At 36.4% G+C, this 21,682-nt stretch overlaps 3 protein-coding genes across 5 annotated transcripts in view; 1 reads left to right on the top strand and 2 right to left on the bottom strand.

Annotated features, from left to right (window-relative positions):
• Positions 1-13,567, bottom strand: part of adck1 (aarF domain containing kinase 1) — a 121,502-nt gene extending 107,935 nt beyond the window's left edge. The window contains exons 1-3 of one of the 3 annotated variants that reach the window (XM_041265856.1): positions 13,398-13,567; positions 12,060-12,201; positions 11,467-11,550 (exon numbers count right to left, since the gene is read on the bottom strand). In XM_041265856.1, coding sequence (XP_041121790.1) covers positions 11,467-11,550; positions 12,060-12,191 — 216 coding nt within the window. In that variant the 5' untranslated portion in view covers positions 12,192-12,201; positions 13,398-13,567. The remainder of the gene's footprint in view (positions 1-11,466; positions 11,551-12,059; positions 12,202-13,397) is intronic. The other 2 variants (XM_041265854.1, XM_041265855.1) reach the window with 2 other exon arrangements.
• Positions 13,568-13,669: 102 nt separating this feature from the next.
• Positions 13,670-19,105, top strand: LOC121324217 (SNW domain-containing protein 1-like). Its single transcript, XM_041265853.1, has 15 exons — positions 13,670-13,761; positions 13,854-13,935; positions 14,670-14,823; positions 14,959-15,120; positions 15,320-15,415; positions 15,713-15,819; positions 15,969-16,073; positions 16,212-16,281; positions 16,475-16,540; positions 16,939-17,055; positions 17,213-17,354; positions 17,560-17,662; positions 17,906-18,023; positions 18,204-18,367; positions 18,523-19,105. The coding sequence occupies exons 2-15, from the start codon at positions 13,889-13,891 to the stop codon at positions 18,713-18,715; spliced, it is 1,644 nt and encodes a 547-aa protein (XP_041121787.1). The 5' UTR covers positions 13,670-13,761; positions 13,854-13,888; the 3' UTR covers positions 18,716-19,105.
• A 28-nt stretch (positions 19,106-19,133) lies between these two features.
• LOC121324219 (SRA stem-loop interacting RNA binding protein) lies at positions 19,134-21,592 on the bottom strand. The gene is made up of 4 exons (XM_041265857.1): positions 21,510-21,592; positions 21,039-21,097; positions 20,768-20,875; positions 19,134-19,280 (listed from the first exon to the last, which is right to left on the bottom strand). The coding sequence occupies exons 1-4, from the start codon at positions 21,574-21,576 to the stop codon at positions 19,209-19,211; spliced, it is 306 nt and encodes a 101-aa protein (XP_041121791.1). The 5' UTR covers positions 21,577-21,592; the 3' UTR covers positions 19,134-19,208.
• Between the last annotated feature and the right edge of the window lie 90 nt (positions 21,593-21,682).

Below are 21,682 nucleotides of genomic sequence, written 5' to 3'. Positions count from 1 at the left end.
TATCTGTTATTTCAGTTTTATATAAAACAAAAATAATCACCAGTATGATACTACTTTTGGGTGAACAAAACCTGTTGATCTATCAACATACTAATTGTACTCCTTCATACATATCATTTTCTTCTGCGCAATCATCATTTACCTGATTTTTGCTACAGATTCCAAATATGATTTCACATGTTTCAATTCGATGCAACTGAATGCAATCAGCTCAGTAATTACTGATCTTATATGGAAATATGTAATAAAACAATTTAAATGCATACAAACGTTGAGTCGGAGTAAGTAGGTACCAGTATTCTGATTTGATACTGAAAGTCTCCTAAACAATAATTGAACAATTACAACATCTGACCACAGGTGCTGCCAAGTTCTAAGTAAAAATATAAACAGAATTCAAGGTACATCCATAATTACACTGAGGAAGCCATTAGTCGAAACATTTGTTTTCTTGACATAACTCTGTTATGAATATTATGTTCATAAAGTCTAAATAAAACCCATTCAGAGGAATGTACTGTTTACAGTATGGGTCTATCGGGTACATTTTAATCTGGGGATTCCAAGGCTTGAATCATTTGACATGCTCAGAAATTTTGAATCATCAGGTCGTATGTGGTTGTTTTGACTATTTTCATGGTCAAATAAAATTAATCTTTGTAAATTAATTTCTGTTACAACTGTCTTGATGTTTTACATTAAAAGCTTGTCTTTGTGATACACATATAGCTAACCAGTAATGCTGAGAAGATACATCATTAAAAGGAAAATAAATGAACACCTGAAAAGCCAGTGGTTCTCAATTATTGCTGGAGCCAAACCCTTAGTTATGTTTTCTAGGAGATTTGGAATATTCAACCAAAGCAAGCAACAAAGTTCTGATGTAAAGAAAGTCATTCAATTATCATACATTAGCATCAAATTAAGAAACTAAACTAATGTTAGTTCTGAGAATGCTACTTATCTTAACACAATGAATTCAAATGAATTCCAGCTATACAGAGATTAGGTATTGGTTGGAATGCCGAATACGAATTATGTTCTTTCTTATCCCAGCTAAATGCAGATCCAAAAGTTTAATTTATAACCGTAATTAAAAAACAGAAAAAAAAAAAAATTGTCTTGGTCAAGAAAAGCAGGACACGAGAAGTGGGTAAGAAATAACCTTATAATTATAAGCAGATACAGAAAAGGAGATTTGGCAGTGGAAAAGAAGGATATAATGTTGCCATGGCAAAACTAATGACCTTAATCTCCAGAACAGTTTGGGAAAGAGTCCTAACCCTTTCCTCTAAGACACAGGCAATGCCATTTCAGAGTGGAACAGAACAGGGGACAACAGTTCCCTGCTCCTGTTGTAGAATGTGTTATGCAGATTTATGTGGTCCAAAGAAAGAGGTCCAGAGATCATCTTTGAGATCCTCACCACCAGACAGGGGCCTGTGGGTGAGGACTGCTCTGATATGCATAGAAAAAAAGGAAGAAACATCTGTTCCCTCAACGGCAGTAGTGAGCTGCAAAGATGTCCCCAGTACATCTATGGGGATGTTACTGTACCTATAACATAGCACTTAGCTAGTGTGGTGTTTACAGAGGAATAATGCCAGGACATAGGCATTGCTTTCAAGCGATCTGGTAGTGATGTGGGCTCGTCAACAAAAACTAAGGCTGGGGCCCAAATGATGACACTTAGGTTTGCCTGCAAAATGATTGGGAGCACTAGCACACTGATCCCCTCTGAAAAAAAAACATACATGAATCAAGAGATACTAAACAGTAGCAGCAAAACTGTGTGTGCTTATTTAATGCTAACACTGCATAAAATAACAAAAGCAATCAGTTATTTTTTTCTCTCAGTTGCTGTTTGATTTGTTACTAGAGCTTGTTAGCACTTTTAAGGCCTCTGTAAGGATAGTGGCGCCATTACTAAAATGCAGTCGAAGTGAAAGATAAATGGTCTTGATTGGTACTCAATAAGAAACAAACTGAATCAAGGAGCTATGCAAAATATTTGAGAGTGACGTTTCACAACATTTTTTGTATCTGTAATAAATCGATTAAAAAACGATATTGCCAGCATAGGTATGCCATAGAAATTGGTAAACACAATGGGGTCTATACAATTGATTTAAATGGTGGTTGATCTAAATACAGTTGTTGCTTAAATAATTAAAAGAAAACCTGATTGTCCAAGTCAAGTTTGTTATTTTGTTATACTATAACTGTGGTGATATTAAAATCTACCACTGTTTATATTAATTAAATAGACCCCAATACCATAAATTGACCATGACTTCATGTTAGTGTTGAATAAAAGCTAAACATGCACAAACGCCGTAGTTTTGGATGCTGTTGTCAGTTTATGTATGCAAGATTTTTCACAAAAAACTGAGTTTTCAGTTTTTTTTTTTATCACTTTGAGATTTTAATATTAATTCTGTTCTAATGTTCACTTTTGAGATTATACTTAAAATATAATGAATTTATTACATACAACTACAACTACCTCTAATAATAATGATAATAAGAATTCAAAGCATACATTTTAACTGTGAATTTCCTTTACAATAAAGATCCAATTTGTTCATTACTGATAGAAAAAAGAAAATCTCTATTGACCTTCAGCTCCTTTACACCATCTCCCTTAACAATTAATCAAGTTGAGAAATGATAACTATTTCATTATCAAGCTCTGCACTCAAACTTTGAAAAGCGTGAACAGAACAGGTAGAGCAATTAATAACAAATAAAGACAGGGAGGGCTGGTGGCTTTTTTCAGAATAAATCTTCACTGAGTACGAATTGAGAATGGGAATATTTGCAATTTATATCATGAGAATCACTTGTACATACAGTCAATAAAAGCACAAACTGCTAAAGATTCACTGTTTCTCTTATTACAGCAGTACATTTGCCTGTCATGTCTGCTATTTATATAAGCTTATGACTATTTAATATGCTATTAGTGTTCATGTACATTACCACCCCCATTCCCAGAATGCTTCAACACTTGGCTTGTCTTTAAGACTCAAAACAATGCACTGACGCACTGATGTGCTTCTTAATGGCTGCCTCTGGTTTATCAGCTTGCGTCAGCTTAGCTCCAGTATTCTTTTTTGCATTAACCCTTTTTATGTTTAAACAGCGATATTAATTACCATGACGTGTTGTTGCCCTGCTTTTGTTGTGTACATTTCTTGAAGGGGGAGCGCTCCCCCACGGTAAGTTAATTTTAATGAAACTGATATTTCGTCAGATAATAGTGGTATGTATATTCCTTATACTCTTCACAATTGGTGCAATGTCTAAAACTGGCATAGTGTTTATCGGTCTCTGTGGTCATAGGAGGCTGTGTGGTCCTGTGGTTAAAGAAACAGGCTTATAACCAGGAGGGTTCAAATCCCAGCTCAGCCACTGACTCATTGTGTGACCCTGAACAAGTCACTTAATGTCCTTGTGCTCTGTCTTTCGGGTGAGATGACGTTGTAAGTGACTCTGCAGCTGATGCATAGTTCACACACCCTAGTCTCGTATCTTGTAAAGCGCTTTGTGATGGTGGTCCACTCTGAAAGGCGCTACATAATAATAAAGATTATTATTGTTATTATTATTATTATTATTATTAGGTGGGTGAGCTAGTAGAAAATATTAATCTCAATTTACAAAACTTGGGCAACCAGACTTTCTGTTTGTTAGTAAATTATATGTATTAACTACTTGACAACAACTAAATGACATAGAATTCCCTGTAAGCCACAGACATGTACACTTCAGAAGCAAATAACTGATCAGTAAAATGTAGAAACAAAAAATAGTACCTCAGACAAATAAAAATGATTACATATTACTAAACACTCTCCCCACCTTTTAGATTTAGTACATGTAAGATGCAAAACACTTACAAAGCTATCATTTATATTTGTGCCTTTAACCTGTGTAACTGCTTTAAAATGGTACCAAAAATGTGCACTGCAGTAAAATATTAATTAGTTCACCTCTCTACTTAGGGAAGTTTTGTTTGTATTATTTTGTTTTGTTCCAGTAGGTGAATCAGATTATGAAGAGTGTAATTTTTACAGTTACATTTTGGCAGATTTAATGAAGTCAATCACCCAACATTTTAGTGAGCTACTAATCTAGATTTGCTGGAAGTGTAGCTGGAAGCCACATGGAGACACACGCTTTCACCCCAGTGTACTCAACAGCCTAGTTTCTTTAGGATTCCGTTCTGATCACAAGAGGGAGGGCTTTCACTTCAGATCTTGCAGCTGCAGACCCCAGGCTCATGCACCCCAGTGTGTTACATTTTAACTTCAACTGGTTGGATTATCCTCATCCGTTTTGAAGGAAGAAGTAAAACAGTATAATCAACTGCACCTGCAGATGTTGTTGGTGTTTTTTCTATTTTTTGTGATTATGTGATTTTACCATGGTCAGATACTGGTGGGGCAAGAAACAACTTCCCCTGGATTTCTATGCTGGTAAAGTCTGACAGATTGGGAATGTATCACTCTGGCATCACTCCCAAATGACTTGCTTTTAGAATATAATGATAAGAAATGTACATTTTGTCAAAAAAGTGGCAAATTTGGAAGTTGTAGAAAAAAAACTTTCACACGCTTTTTTGTTATTAATCTTAGTTTTGCTCTGTAACAGGGAGAGATCCGTGCTGACTCTGCTGGCGTGTTCACGGGCTGCAGGAAGAGGGCGGCAGTCGCCCAACAACCGCCTGTGAGTCATGGCAGTGACACGGGGAGGTGGGAAAGTGTGTGAGTGGACTTTCCCCCTCTCTGAATGGCCGAGAGGCGGGTCTTGGGTGATTGTCGGTCCTATAAAATAACGCTCTGTTGTTTCCTCAGGTCTGCCCACTTAGACGCGCTAAGAGTGCGGAAGCTTTGATTCGGGACTGGGAATCAGCCGAAAGAAAAATAAAGAATCACAGCGAGACAGAGAGAGAGAGCGGGGAATCCTTGGGCAGACCCCGGCGTATTGTGAAAGAGCAGGCTAGATAGCCGATAGAGTAGGACGGTGATCCGGGTCGTGCGGGTAGCGGCGACCGGGATAACGCTGCCGAGTGCAGCACCTTTTATTTGTAGTTTTATTACTGTTTTATTTTCCCTTGTTCTTTTCGCCTTCTGTTTTCATTATTATTTCTTTGAGCACCTGCGAGTGCCCGTCCTGTTCACGTACCAGCTGTGGTATTTCCGTGGTGCTGTCTATCATCGTTGATAGGCAGCCCACGGTCAACAGTGCCCTCTGCCAGAAAAAGTAAGAACTGTCTGAAAATAAAACTGGGCACCTGTGTGGTGTTTTCAAGTACACCTGTCTGTCTCCTAGTCAGTGAATTACCCACACCCCTTCCACATGCTCTCATAAGTTTGAGCACTTGAAAGCCTCTAAAGATTGAAAGTAACGGTAAATGTGCCATCTATTCTGTTCCAAATTCTACAGCCATCCTCTACAGCAGGGCTCTTTGAACTTCTGTCTAGAAGCAGTGCTTGCTCACAGGCATGTGACTATAGTTGCAGCTGCGGTCTGTTCAGCACTGAACAACCACTTTTCTCTAAATACTGCTGCCCTTAAAATGATCATGGGCCTACATGGTTTTAGTTAATAAGGAGGTCACTAAATCCCCTCTGTGGTGCAACAGCTACAGGACTGTTTCATGACTTTTTTTTTTTTAAATTATTTCTTCCATAATTACAACAGAGCTTGGAGATCAAATTAATAACATCTTAGTGCTTCAGCAAAATAGCACCTTTCAGATGTTCAACTGAAGCACAAAATTAGCAGCACAAGTGTGCTTGTTTAGTTCACACTGGCATTCCAGCAAAGAGGTTTCAGGGGGTGTCCTTGAAGCTGAAAATGTCAGCAAACTGAGTGGTAAAAAAATAAAAAAATAAAAAAATAAAACTGAAGGCTAGAGTATAATAAGCAGACAAAAATAAATCATATTTGTATACAGTATAAAACTGAACATGATTGTGGAATACTGCAGCTTGAAGTCCCCAGCTGAGATTGACCTCAAAACACTGAATATGGTCATCGCAGCAGATCAGATTTAGAGTTCAACTACTTTTTGTGTGTGTGATGAGAAACAGTTTCTAGCTACCCACCATGCCTATCTAGCATTAACCTGAACAGCGAAATAGTCCCTAGTACAGCTCTAAAAAAAAAAAAAAAAAAAAGGCCAATCTACAATTACATGGATATTTAAACTTCACAGAGGCTAGTTTTATGTATAATTATACTTTTTTGCAATTTGACAGTGTTGCAATTTAGTAGTTGCCAATTATTTGTATTATTTTCTCCCAATTTAGAATATCCAATTATTTTTAGGCTTAGCTCACCGCTACCATCCCCGCGCTGACTCAGGAGGGCTGTCCTTTGAAGCATGTGCCCATCAGCCGACCACTTCTTTTCACACTGCAGGCTCACCATGCAACTACCTCAGAGCTACAGCGTCGGAGGACAACGCAGCTCTGGGCAGCTTACTGGCAAGCCCGCAGGTGCCTGGCCAGACTACAGGGGTCGCTGGTGTGCGGTGAGCCGAGGACACCCAACCAGACCTAAGCCCCCCTGCAGGGCGGCACCCAGTCAATTGTGCGCCGTCCCCTGGTAGCTCCCGGCCAGGGTCAGCAGTGGAATAGCCTGGACTCGAACTGGTGACATCCAGGCTATAGTCGACATCCTGCATTCCACGCGGATCGCCTTTACTGGATGCGTCACTAAGGAGCTTTTTTGACAATTTGTTTAAGGTCACTTTACTGATTTCAACAAGGGTTTAGGAACAAGATGCAATTGTAAAAAGCATTCTTTTTGCAAGGCTTAGTAGACCTGGTGAGGTCAAATAACATTTTATAAACATTGCACTTCATTATTCTTCATTTGCATTCATTGTTGTGTCTAAAGACATTTAGCTTTTTTTTCCTAAGGCTGTTCAGTACCTGAGTACAATTTTAGTTCAGTCTGCAGCATTGTTTTTTATTCCACTCAGGAATCTTTCACATTAGAGTAGAAGATTTTCACAAGGGAATATAGGAGCATATTTTGCAGACTTGAAATAAAGTCAAGTGGAACTTGAAATATCTTAAGTTTAATCTGCTGTGGAAATGTTTCATGCAGTCCTGTGTAACTCAAGTAGAAAACCGCTACTATAAGGAATCAAGCCAGGGCACACAGATGAACAAGAAAATGAATGAATGTAGGCACTGTCATTTCTTATAAGTCCAGTCTTAGTATATCTAGTGGGCAGCAGCTGGTACCAACTCAACCCTAAATAAAAAATAGCATTTGAAAATTCTAAATGTTGTGCAGAAAAGAAGTATACAAAATGTATTTTTACAAGCTTGTCCTTGTCTAAAGACGAGCTTGGATATTAAGGTGAATGTGACAGGTTGTTTTTGTGTCATTGTAGGGTGATAAGGTGGATCCAAAAGTACTACTGCGTATCAGTAGATAAAATAAATTGTCATAGATCAAAGACGCTTACATTTGCTTCTAAAGAAAGGCATGATTAAGTCAGATTGCACTGGTGTTACTTTTCATACCTTCTCCAGTCAGTGTGAAACAAAGATTGCAGTGTGTAAGAGGAACAGTCGTTATCTGATGACATGTCAGTACAGGCAGTTCTCACCAGTGTCGCTAGTTTTGAATCCAAACACCCAGGAGGAACTTCAGATTCTGCAAGTGTGAAACACAGGTATAAGAACTGTGTTTCACACATACACAGGTGCTGTACCCATTAAGTGGTATATTTTCCCTGTACATGAACATGTCTGTACAGTGGTTAGCAGATATTGATCATCACAAGAGAATTTAAGTTAGGGAAAAAGATTGGCTGAATTGTATTTTTTTGGATAGCACCAGTGTCACCTGGTGACTGAACAGTGTAACTTCCTTACATTTTCTTCACACCACTAGTCATTTAATAAACAAAAGCTGCCAGTTAGGATCAATTACAATTCATAATGGGATTTGAGCCAAGAACAAAACAAATACCACAAACTGTGATCTTTAAATGTGTCCAACACAGAAACCCTGTCTCGTGTATGTTTGGTGGAAAATCAACAGCTTAATGAAAATCTGCTCATTATTATTGTGCCCCTGAACCACTCAATTCAACTATTCCGCCAAAATGCTGAAAGGAACTGTGCCCAAGTGTAAGTATGATAGAAAGAGTATGATAGATAACATTTATTTTCAGTTTTTGTCTTTCACAGTTCGTTCTGGTAATACATCTCAGATGGGGCATAATTGCTTGTTCAAACTCTTTATTTTACAGACCTGGACACTGCAGTGTAATCTGTAGCAGATGTCACAGTAAGGAGCCTGTGGTTTAAAATTATATATTGGAAATTTTACTCCAGTTATACAGACATGATAGCTCTTATCTGGCCTGTCCTTTTGTCCTATGTCATTTTTTTTTTTAAGCTGTTTTATACGAATATGACAAACTGCTAAAAAAATAATAATCTAATTTTATATTACTCAGGTTCTTTTATTTATTTTTTTTATTAAACAAATTTTCCTAAACAATACCATTTCATCTGAATGAAAAAGATTGTAAGATTACCTTTTCTAAACTGGCTTCTCAGAGTTGACTTTGTGTGTGTCAAGAAACCCTTAACAATCCACTAATAAGTAAAACTCTAACTGGAGATATATATAATTTTATTAAAGAATTCAAAGACCCTTCATCCAACTTACATAAAACAAAATATTAACAGATTGCAGACTGCTGATCTCCTGAAAGAAACATAGTGAATAAATGCAAGAATTTCTATAACAGCACCAGGAGTCTGTCAAAAAATAAGGAAGGGGCAATGAAAAGAATTAGTTTTAATCTCAATGTAATACGTATATCTGAAATGACTTCCAGTGAACGTTGGGGAGGGGGGCTACTAAAGGAACGTGGACTTTGAAACAGTGTAGCTAGTAAAATGGGCAAACTCAGCTAAATAAGCATGTTTGTTCTAAGGATGACAAGGATTTTGACAAGCATGGTTGTCACTTACTGTATGTCCTCTTTTTTTTTTTTTAACACCATGAGAAGAGACAAGAGGTTGCATCACTTTAAAGTTCAGTCTGAAGCAAAATATCAATGCAAAACTAGAACTGTTAAGTGTACTTTCTATTTTGTGCTGGAATCTCTGTCTGTCTGGTGACAATGTATCCTGCATGTACAGTATCTAGGTTGGGTAGTCACAAACAGCCTAGCTTTTTTTTTTTTTTTTTTTTGATTAAACCACTACTGTGCTGGCTGAGGGATCACAACAATGAGGTAACAATTAGAACAATACGACAAGCACAATAAATGTAATCCTTTAAGACAGCTGGAGAGATCAATTGTCTCCTTTGTGATTTTTGTCTTTAAAAGCAAGTGCAATATAATGTCAGCAAGTGCTCTATTTTAATTCGATCTACCACTGTTTATGTAGAATGTAAGCTTTATTCATTTATTTCATTTCAGAACTGTATACAGCTACAGCTACCCAGTACCCTCTAATTGTAACTTTACATCAAGTTCTTGGAACACCTACACATAATGGTGGCCTCTGACCTCTATATTATAACTGTTTTGTCAGCAATTTCATATTTAAAATCCAATAATATACAGAGAAAAAAACCCCAGAAAGATGCACAATGACCTTTGCTATTATCCAAGGTGTCCTGTTAAGATATCAAGGCAGCAATTTATACCATTCCATCTGCTGTTTGGTGTGATGTATGTACCCCAGAAGGAGGCTTGATAAACACTGGAGGATTTTGATAAGCAGTAATAAATAAAAGCAGCTTGCTGATATACAGTAAGCTGCCGCTGTTGTTGTCACAGAAACCACATGCATTCCTGCCCCATAATCAACATTTACAAGAAAATCTAAAGTTTAAGCATGACTGCTCACTCAGTTTAACCACTGTGTCCTCCGAAACAGCTCCACCAACAGGGATCCTGGAAAGACTGCAATGTGACATTACAGCACAGATTCCTCATACTTTTCTTCCTCTGCTGTTACAAATTGTAATTCTGTGGACATTGCTCCACCGAACAAAAGCACAATTTGACATATTGTCTGTCTCTCCCTGGGAGACACTTGAATGTCAAGGGTTTGCAGTGCTATTCTACTATATTCCCATCCGTCAGCTCAGCACCGACAATGGGGCAGATCTGTTTCTGAGGTCTTGTTTTTGCAAGCATGAAGCTTTGCTTTTTTAGGTAAGAATGTGGTTTACTGCAGAAATATAAAGGCCAGACTATCCCTGACAGAGAAGAATGAATAAAAAACATTTTAGACATTTAAATAGGGCAAGCAGCCAAGATGACAGTGGAAAATGTTTACAGTACCACACTGTATGCAGCTTTCAATTTTGGATTAACATTTAACTGTTCAAAACAAAAAGTGGGGTTGTAGCCTTTGAAAAAATACATTTACATGGTTTTATAGTTCCAAATAGTTATAATGTTAGCACAGTTACTTAAAAATGGATGACACCTTTGTGAATTTGAAGAAAGGATTTGTTAGAGCCATCATAAGGAAACTCTTGGTAAGAAGTGTACAAACACAGGGATTGCACACATTATAAAAGGCAAAGTGTCATCAACCATAAACATAGACCAAGATACTATCCCTCAGTTATGTCTTACAACACGCAGTTGTAATCATGACACCTAAAATTGTTCCTGATTGTTCTTAAAGTCTAAATGGAAAAGAAAGCTAACAAAAAAAGTTTCTAAAACCTCTGGAAGTACAAAGGGGCAAGCTACATGTTTGAGTCCTTAAACTAACCTTTTACTTTAAAAAAATAGATATTAATAATCTTGTGATCTCGACATAACACATTTCTATATTTTTTCCCCACCCACAGTCCTTAATGAGCAAAGTAAAACAAAGTTTTTTTTTTTTTGTTTTTTTTTTCTGAAGTCTAAACAGACACCCCAGGATATTTTGACACTGAGGAAAAGCTTTAAAAGCAGGCCTACTGTGTTGTGCAGCAATGGAGACAGTAACTGACCTCAGCCCAGAGCATCAGAGAAAGTCAGCTGGCATAACAGCTCAGCTGGCTGCACAACTATGCTGTTACCAAGAAGCCAAGCATAAGCTCTTATATATGGGTGATATATGGGTGATGTTTTTATAAAGGTGTATTTTCATGGAAAAATACTGTTATTTATCACTAAATGCAGGTAGTCACAATACAGTTAGTACTGTACTGTGTTTTTTTTTTTTTTTTTTTGTGAAACTACAGTTAATAAAAACAAAAGATATTCAAATATTAACTCCCAGTCAGATGTTCTGTATAACCAAACCCAAACTACAACTACTTCAATATCTGGTCACAATATCATAATGGCAGGTGACTGCATTCACAGACCTATTCTATTATCTAAAGTGTGTAGAAACTACACAAACAGCCTGTTACCAGTATTGTAATGGTAATAAATAAATCAGTTTTTGTTTTTCTTACCTTGGATTTTACTGCCCAATAGTCATCTGTCCCATACTGTACAGTTTTTAGTGATGTGAGGTAGTCATAACTGATAACCGCTGTCTACAATAATAAAAAATAAATACAAAATATGTCATTTATCAATTACATTACAATCGCCTTTTTATAATCAAGATTCTGTGGTATTTGAAAATACAACAAGTGGAAAAACAGAAGATATCTAATTACTAACAACACTGACAGCATTTTACATTTTTTGCTGCATTAACATTCTATAGATAGCTCTTGGTATGGGTATCATATGTATCTTTTATTCTTCTTGTTTAGATTCACATGTGCTATTTCTTAGAGATGGAGTGTTGGATAAGAAAAAAGCTCATGATGTATTTTGTTATGTTATTGTTATCAACAGGTTTTCGAGGGCTTCTAAAAACCGTAATATAAGGTCTTGAATTGCCAATAGTTTGTCATGGGCATCGGAAACTACTGTCAATAATACTACTACAACCTAGCCTACTACATTCCCTGTTAGCACCATCTGCCAGTAGCTTTGTGACTTCATTACATTTTCAAGACCAATTCTACTTTTATTTTATCATTTTTATAACTACCGTTATTGCAGCTCTGCCGAATCTAACGATGCTAATGTCATTGGGATCCACATAGTTGTTATATACGTAGAATCCTGAAACTGCAGAGACTGTTGCGGCCAACGAGGAGACTTTCAATAGCCGGACAGCCATTACACAGGTTCTGTAAAAAACACAGATTATTATTATTATTATTATTATTATTATTATTATTATTATTATTATTATTGCATTTCCTCTATTCTTTAATGACCGTTTTTTAAAGGAGAAAAAAAAAAAACAATATCACTGTTATAAAACGAAAAAACAAAACACACTGAGAGTGCTTAAGTGGACTTTGAAATAAAACTTAGCTGTTTGGTTCTTGTTTTGTAAAATGAACCTGTGTTTTACCTCTTTCAAAAGATAGGCGACAATTAAAGACTGAAGTAAACGCTTTGAAAATACGGCCCACTGTACCTAAAAATGTACAGGTCAGATCCAGCTGGCATACTTTTAAACTCCAAATTAGGTTCGTGTGTCTTTTTTCCTTACCAACAGATCAAAATGAATAAACTGTTAAAATACCGTTCTGATTGGCTGGTCAGCTGGTCTACACGTGATTCCACTAGTTGTTGGCAGCAGGGTATAGCACACATTTGCCAGGCTGAACAGGGCTCGGTGGACATTTTTTGTATTTCTGAATTTATTCGTGAATTAGAAGTCGTGTCATTCATCATGACCCGTAGTACTGATTGAAGTAGTTTAATTGTAGCATGAAAATACCTAATTCGCTCAGATGAGAAGGACTTAAATGTTGGTGTACATGAATGTAATCTGCTGCACTAATGTAGGTGATAATACACTATGCCCGATACAATCGTCGCACAACACACAAGCTTAAATTCTGCGACCCGACTGAAATCGATCGGCCGATCCTGTAAAATTGCATTGCAAGGCATAATACACTTTCCGATGCGACTGAAAAAAATCGCGACACAGTTGATCGCATCTGTCAGTGTATCGGTCTTCATTAGGAAACTGATAGCATCCAGTAATCTCACGACCTAAACTGCACAGGTGTCCTAGTCCAGTATGGCAGTGCTAATACTAGCCTACTGTCCTGTCCATGTCATGCCTTCAGATGTAGCACAGTAAGATTTCGGAAACACTACAGTATGTTAATAATATTTCAGCAGCTAATTGACACGTTATGCAATACGGATATAATATATTTGAAACATTAAACATCCAAAATATTACAAATACATTATAATGATATACGTTTTTAATAAGCTAAAACGTGTCCCTGTTAAATAACCTTAAGTGTACTGGATCTTTGCTTGGATTTATTTCAAAGTCAGATTTTTCGTCACTCACCGGTTTTTTGCCGACCTCTCAACTCATGCCCCCCAGTTTCATAACTCGTCTCCGCCCTCCCGCAAAGCATTTCGGTACACATAGTTTTTTTTTTTTTTTTTTTTTTTTTTTTAAACCATGTAGGCGCAGCCTTTTTATTTGACATTGTTTTTGCTGGTTTCATTGATCCCAATTACTTAATATAAGGCAAAAGGCTAAATTAGAATACACTGTACAAAAACGAAAAAACATTAAGGGAATGTAATAGTATGTTTTATATTAACGTTAGCATAATTTTAAGCAGCCCTCTCAGTTGTCACACACGTATATAAGACACGCATGCTTGGACAGAACATTTACATTTCGTGTGCTATCCTGTTAAAAGGTCAGTAAAATGCTTGTGAAAAAAATGGACAAACCTAGTGTTTCTGTTCGTACTTGCATACCTGATTGGACTAACCTCTGACTTTTTTTTAGCATTATAGACGTCTGTGGCGACGTAATTACAGCGTATGACGTCAGACGCAAAGTTCTGGAGAAAGAAGATGTCGCTAACGAGGTGAGATGTCGGTGGTGGAAATAGTTCGTATATGTTTTTAAAAGTTATATCCTGTTAGAAAACGTTTGAGATCCATTTTTACACAAATAAATTGCACGTTTTGAACCAGTCGAATGGTTTCTTTCAATGCCATATAAAATAAATGTTTAAAATAAACAACATATCGGTTTGTGTAAGGCCTCACAGAAGCCTGGGGTTAGATTTACAATATGGGAAGGGGTTTGTTTTGTTTGATTGGCTATGTATATTTGATCTTAAAAGCACTGTTATTGTAGTATTATTTAGCACAGTATTTTAGTTTATTATAAGCGTGTAAATTACGAGAAAGTAATAGCTGTGTTTGTGCGCCTTAAATTAAAGCCATTCTTGCTAGAATGAATTGGTTGTTTGGATACAAATACAATGTAGGAAGTGCATTCTGTCTTCTAGTGCGTACCCACAGTAGCAAAACGGTTCTCGCAACTTTGTGTTTACAGAAGTTTGTAGCTGCACAAGTTGTTTAATTTCCGCAGGTAAACTTAAGAAACATTTTTTAAAGTAATCGTTGTCCACTAATAAATGTTTTACAAGATACTGAAGTATAGACATAATTCTGTGATTTCACCAAAGCAGTCGTTGAAATGGTGATGCTAGACACAGGAATTGACAAATATATTTTAGGGTGTGTAGGCTATGTATATGAGCATAGGAGTTATTCTACAAGTCTCTAATTTTGGATTAATTTGTGTTCCCAGCTTTTTACCTGCCCCAACTCAGCTTTCCCAGGACCAGCTGGAAGCTGAAGAAAGGTCCCAGTCACAAAGGTCCAGGTCAACCGCACTGGTATCATCGCGTAGAGAACCACCTCCCTATGGCTTTAGAAAGAGCTGGATTCCAAGGTCACTGGAGGTAATATTTTTTAAAGATGTTCTGTTTATTCTTATTTCCACATATTTCTTTGAACAAATATTAAGTTAAGCTGCCCATTTTATTGCTGTTTCTACTGTTATAATCATGTTTCTTTACTTAAACTCAATTTTTAAGGACTTTGGAGATGGCGGTGCTTTTCCAGAGATTCACATTGCACAATACCCGCTGGAAATGGGAAGAAAAAAGAAGACTTCCAATGCTTTGGCAGTTCAAGTGGATGCAGAAGGGAAGGTCAAATATGATGCCATTGCTCGGCAAGGACAGGGAAAAGACAAGGTTTGACTTTTACAAAGAGTTCTGTCTTGCAGATTAAGCACATTCAAATAATGGTGGAGCCGCAGGGTCAGTTGTTGATCATTAAAGTACAGTAATGTGGTAGAAAGGCAGTTGGTGACCTTGACCTGCCAAATTGTTTTAATTTAGAAACTTGCAGTTTTTGTGTCTGTCTTTTTATGTACATCTTCATGTATTTCAGGTTATTTACAGTAAGTTCACAGATTTGCTTCCTAAGGAAGTTGCGAATGAAGATGATCCAGGCCTTCAGAGACCAGATGAAGAAGCTGTTCAAGAGGTAAGACTGTATTCTAAATAATGTTTTAGTCTAATCAAAAAGTAGTGCAAGACTCTGTATAAGCAGGGGTTAACAATTCATCACATCTTCAAGGATCAGACAGGTCCCTTAAATTAGAATTTGGAGTCTGCAGCAAAATCTAAAAATGTTTGTCGTTGTTGGAAAAGTTTAAAGGGATAAACATTGTTTTGAAACACATTTGACTTTTGTTGGCTTTTTTCAATTAGATTTTTTTTTTAATGCATATACTTTAAACTGTTGGTTTACTATATAATGAAAAAAATGTTTTTTTTTTAGTTGACAGAAAAGACTAGATCTGCTCTTGATAAACAAGTTTCACAGAAGATTGCAGCAGCCATGCCTGTGCGTGCAGCAGATAAGCAGGCCCCTGCTCAGTATATTAGGTAAGAAATGGTTGTAGTTTACAAAATCACAAAAAGTAAAAAAGTACATAATCATATGTGGGTCTTAAGTTGGACTATTGTCATAGTAATTGATATGTTTGTGTGTTTTCAATGATGTAGTCTCTAATCTGTAATTTGTTTTATTCTAGGTACACCCCATCCCAGCAAGGAGTTGCATTTAATTCTGGAGCCAAGCAAAGGGTTATTCGAATGGTGGAAATGCAGAAAGATCCGATGGAACCACCACGATTTAAGTATGTATCGCCAGTTGGCAAGATGGCTGCTTTTATCCTTTTTTAAAAAAATAAATAATGTGAATTTCCCCCTTTTGAGTTTGCAGTGTAAATAAAATGTTCATATGGTATCCACCATAACTTGTTTTTAAACCTTAGGATCAATAAGAAAATCCCCCGTGGACCTCCATCTCCACCTGCACCAGTCCTGCATTCACCCAGCAGAAAGGTACATTTTAGGTTTAACTGAAGGCTTTTTTTTTTATTTTGCCGACTTTTATAGCAGTCACAACTTTTTTTAAAATGTATTAACTAATTGCTGGCATCAATAAATTAAACACCCAACTCAACTAATTATCAACTGTAATACCTTGGCAATATAATTTTATTTTCAGTAACAATTTTTTTTAATTTTATTTTAGATGACGGTGAAGGAACAGCAAGAGTGGAAGATTCCACCATGCATTTCAAACTGGAAAAATGCAAAGGTTAGGAGTACTATGTTTTGTGCACAGCTCTGTGTCTAAAGAAGGTATGAGTTGGTGGTCCCCAAGTGGCTCACCTGGTAGAAGCGCAGCCACGTGGTGTGCAGGGTGAGTCATACACCACAGGTTTGTGCCCTGGTTGTGCCAGTCATCGGTGAGGATTGGTTTTGACACTGCCGTGGGTTTGCGTGGCAAACCCATCGGGGACTGTTTCTCCTCATCGCACTACAGCAAACCCTGCTGGCCAGGTTTCCAGTGTGCTTAAAGGCAGAAAAGCGATTGGGCATTTACCAATTTTTAAGAGAAAAGAAAATCAATTTAGGTAAAATAATGACTGAACACTAAATAAAGGTACTGTGTTACAGTACCAACCTTCTAAATCCAATTGTTTTCAATCCTAGGGTTACACAATTCCATTAGACAAACGTCTAGCAGCTGATGGCCGGGGACTGCAGACAGTTCATATCAATGAGAACTTTGCAAAGCTTGCAGAGGCACTCTACATTGCAGACAGGAAGGTATACATTCTTCAAAAATGATTTAATTGAACAAATACATAGTAAGCTTTTCTATGCTTTTTATTTAATCAAATTGTGTTCTGTAATATATTTTTCAAGACTCTATAGCAGAGCAGACAATCAAAGTATTTGTTTGTGTCTCTTTTTGGGGGGCTAGGCTCGTGAAGCTGTCGAGATGCGTGCCCAGGTAGAAAAAAAAATGGCTCAGAAGGAGAAAGAGAAGAAGGAGGAGAAGCTCAGGGAACTGGCCCAAATGGCAAGAGACCGAAGAGCTGGCATCAAAGGCCATGGTGACAAAGGTACAGAATTCTAGGCATTTATTTTGCTTTAACAGAGGCCCTTACTACGGTCTGATTAAGTGAAATTAAATACTTGAACAGCATGATAGGAAACGTGAATAGGATCAAATGTCTGCTTCAACAAGAATTGTATTTCAGAGCCTTGCACAGGAGAACTTTTCTATGCAGATTTGTTTTTTCTGAATTATTTTTTTCCTCTCTCCAGTTGCAGAGGATGGAGAGGCTAGAGAGCGTGATGAAATCAGACATGACAGAAGGAAAGAGAGACAGCATGACAGAAATATATCTAGAGCAGCTCCAGATAAAAGGTTGGTACTGTTTTAAACTGAATTACTAACTTAGATAATTCTTAATGTTTAAAGAAAAAAGATCCTAACTCAAATTCAGAAAAATGTAGAAATATATTAACAAAGATTTGTATGTGACTTGTTATGAAATATGCTGTAGCTGTTAAATCTGACCAGAAATGTTAAATGCAAATTCACAGCATTTTGCATAACTGCAGGTTTAGTTGTTTTTGATTTTATTTTTTAATGTTTGAATGTCTGTAGGTCAAAGCTACAAAGGGACCAGGACAGAGATGTCAGTGAACTCATTGCGCTTGGTCAACCCAATCCTCGCACTTCTAATGAGGCACAGTATGATCAGCGACTTTTCAATCAAAGCAAGGTAAAAGTTTATTTGTTTAAAAATTCTAGAACTACCTTAACCCCATATAACATTGACAGTGCTTGTTCTATTTGGGGTTTACATCTGTTTAAATTACCTGTCAAGTTATAAAAAAAAAAAATTGGAAATAAGGCTATTTAATATTGTATCTGTTCGCTAACTTTTTTTTTTTTAACTTAGGGTATGGATAGTGGTTTTGCTGGTGGAGAGGATGAGGTTTATAATGTGTATGACCAGCCTTGGAAAAGTGGCAGGGATATGGCCCAGAACATCTACAGACCCAGTAAGAATACTGACAAAGATATGTATGGAGACAATCTGGACACACTCATGCAAAATAACAGGTACTTGCATGTTCTCTTTGTATCCCTGGCAGTGCTTTCTAATCTGAGCAGTTCATAAGAGTTTATAGTAGTTATACTGGTAAATAAAAAAGAGAGAGAAATACTGTACCTAACAAAATGAGAGTATTTAAATTATGTTCTGTTTGCCATTGCAGATTTGTGCCTGACAAGGAGTTCTCTGGCACTGATCGCAGACAGCGCAGAGATGGCCCGGTTCAGTTTGAGGAGGATCCATTTGGTCTGGATAAGTTCTTGGAGGAAGCCAAGCAGCATGGTGGCTCAAAGCGGCCATCAGATAGTGGACGTTCAAAGGATTATGACCATGATAAGAAACGAAGAAAGGAGTGAAAATACTTCTGGTCTCCTATAAGAATCGGTTTTTAAAGACCTGAGCCTAACTTTTATACAAAGTCTGGAATTCATTTAATGGTTTACTGTATTTTTAAAGCAATTGCTCCAGCTTTAACCCACATTAAGGACAGACAGGGTGATCTAAAATAAGAATAATATGATTGCATAGGTTTACATTCCTGTAATGTTTTATATCAGTTAACTGGTCATTTCAAATTGCAGACATTCTATTAGTGAGCTTTGTAATATATATTTTTTTTCTAGGTCTACCTGTTTTCTGCTGTAACCTTTGAACATGTATAGTATGGAATACCTGATGAGGTTTTTTTTTTCCAAAAGGTATTTGTACAGTTAATGCCATACAACAAAATAAATGTTTGTATTTTTTTTTTTTTGATGAAAGAATGATTACAAATTGAGGAAACAATATTTATTTAAGGTTGCAGTAGAGAGACAAAATAAACACATAAGTACACACAAAATATTTCCTTCAAATTGAGTCCCCAACATCCCTATTCGACCGTCGTCCAACAGCTACTTGTCTATTTCTTTGAACTTGAAGCTTAAAAAAAAAAGAAATAATAATTAAACATGTATAGAAAATTGTATAGGCTTGCTTGCTTGTTTAAACCCCTGTGATCAAAACTCCATCGTAGTTAAACTACACTAGTATGGATGGTTTGGAGTAGTAGAAGCAAAGAGTGCTCATTGTATCTTTAATAACTACCCAGCTGTACCAAGATGGGTTCTGGGTTAGGGACTCATCTCTGGTTACCGTGCAATTAAATAACCTATTTATCTCCCTCCCTACTTAAAATCAACCAAACACAGGTTGGATTAACTTGAAAATCACAAGTGCATCAGCTATCTCTAAAAGAGAGAGAAATGATAGGATAGTTAACAAACTGAAGTGTTGTATCATCTTCTTGTACGGTCTGATAGTGTTCCATGCAAGACCCCCTTGAAAACAACTCAACAGTAAGTGATGAGGAAACATTTAATTAACATCAACTTGGTCACATTGCTGGGTACATTCCCTCATAAGCCTGTGCCAAGGATGTATGGTATATTCTAGCAGCCACCCTTGGTTGTTTTTGTTTGTGTGTGTGTGGGTGTATGTATATATATATATATATATATATATAGATAGATAGATAGATAGATAGATCTATCTATATATCTCAAGCACAACTGATGAATACAGGTCAGATTTGTTGCAAATTATAAAACTCACTATGCTTAAAATTAAATCTATTTTACTGATAAAAAGAATCAGTAGAAAGTTTTGTGAACAGCCGTGAAAGCGCAGAATGACGAGAAAGGTGGTTCATAGTGGGCAACTATATGCACATGTTCTGGGAATGTCCCAAAAATCGAGATTTGTGGAAATAAGTTGTTCCAGTTATGTCAGGATTGGTTAGCACTCAATTAAGCCGGGTTAGCAGAAACAAAGAAAATTATCCTGAGGGCCTGGGTGGAGCCAGACATATCATTCAATTTGCATGGTTACATTTATAGCTATGCTAGAGAGAGCCACAGCTAGATTACATTTAGCCAGCTCTGCCATGGTAAATATGTGGACGGGTGTAGTTTCACAAATTATTGGCAGGTAAAAAAAAAAAAATATATATATATATATATATATATATATATATATATATATATATATATATATATATGTTTTCTTATCTGTTTTTGTGATTTTTGTTAATTTGTGCAAAAAATTAAATAAAAAGGTAGTTCATAAACGGTCCGTGTAACGCTTATCAGTTCATTTTTAACAACGTTTTATGAAAATTAAAAAAAAAAAGTGAAATTTCGAACCACAGCATTTTTTTTTTTAAGAAATCAAAAAAGCTTATTGTAATTTTCACCAAAATTACAATTTTTCAATTTTCTAATTGTGACGAAAAAACAGAAAAATGAAAACACGAGACCATACTTTAATTTTCAGAAAACGTTGTAAAAATTGAACTGATACGCGTTACACGGAGCATAAAGCAATGGTCATCAAGCCTGTAACAATGTAACACAGGATTGTAAAAATACCTTTGCGCCTTCTACGGTATGTGAATCCTTTTGAAGCGCATTCTGGAGACCTTCTTCACTTGAAAACCCGATCCTGCAGAAACCCTTGTGGAACCCTGTATCCTTATCCTGCGAAAAACAGACAATAGTTCATATATATATATATATATATATATATATATATATATATATATATATATATATATATATATATATATATATATAAAATCAGTACGTCATTTTAATATACCGCAAGTAATATGGTTTTCTCTGACAGTAATTGTACACTTACAAAAGGCAGCAAACACTTCTTAACATGTCCAAATTGCCCGAAGTATTCCTTTACTTCCTCTGCAACATAAATTAAAACATTAGCCAAATACATAATGCAAGAAATAGTCAGAAATATGAATGTACCCAACATACAATGTAAAATTACTATGTAGTGCTGTGTGACCTAAGTGCTCTGACTGAAGACTAGTAGTACTTGTTTATTATATGTCAAGCAATGGATGCAGATCTGTAGAAATACGCAAATTAATTAAAAAAAGAACTGATTGACTTAAACAGTTATAAAATGAATGGGATTCGTAATTAAGCAAACTAAATCAGATAAGATGCAGAGCTGTGGTTATGTCAATGTCATGAGGTAATTTGCCATGCTTTCCTAAATAACTATACGATGGTACATAATGTACAAATGACACTTTAATACAACAGTTAGTAGTTTAATACCACATATTTCAAAATATCTGATACTCACTACTAGCCATCGTCCACGGGATTTTTGAAACAAAAACCTCGAACACCTTCTTTGTAGGAGCAGCCATCTTGCAGTTTTGACAAATCCACTTTGACCTTATCACCACGTGATGTTTATTCGGGCTTTTTTTGTTTGTTTATTTTGTTTTTAAACACAAGATCTATCAAAGCTCG

This window comes from Polyodon spathula, chromosome 12 (assembly GCF_017654505.1).
Source record: "Polyodon spathula isolate WHYD16114869_AA chromosome 12, ASM1765450v1, whole genome shotgun sequence".
Lineage (NCBI taxonomy): Eukaryota > Metazoa > Chordata > Actinopteri > Acipenseriformes > Polyodontidae > Polyodon > Polyodon spathula.
Note: the sequence above shows the minus strand (reverse complement) of the source record. Positions and strands in the feature narration are given on the sequence as shown.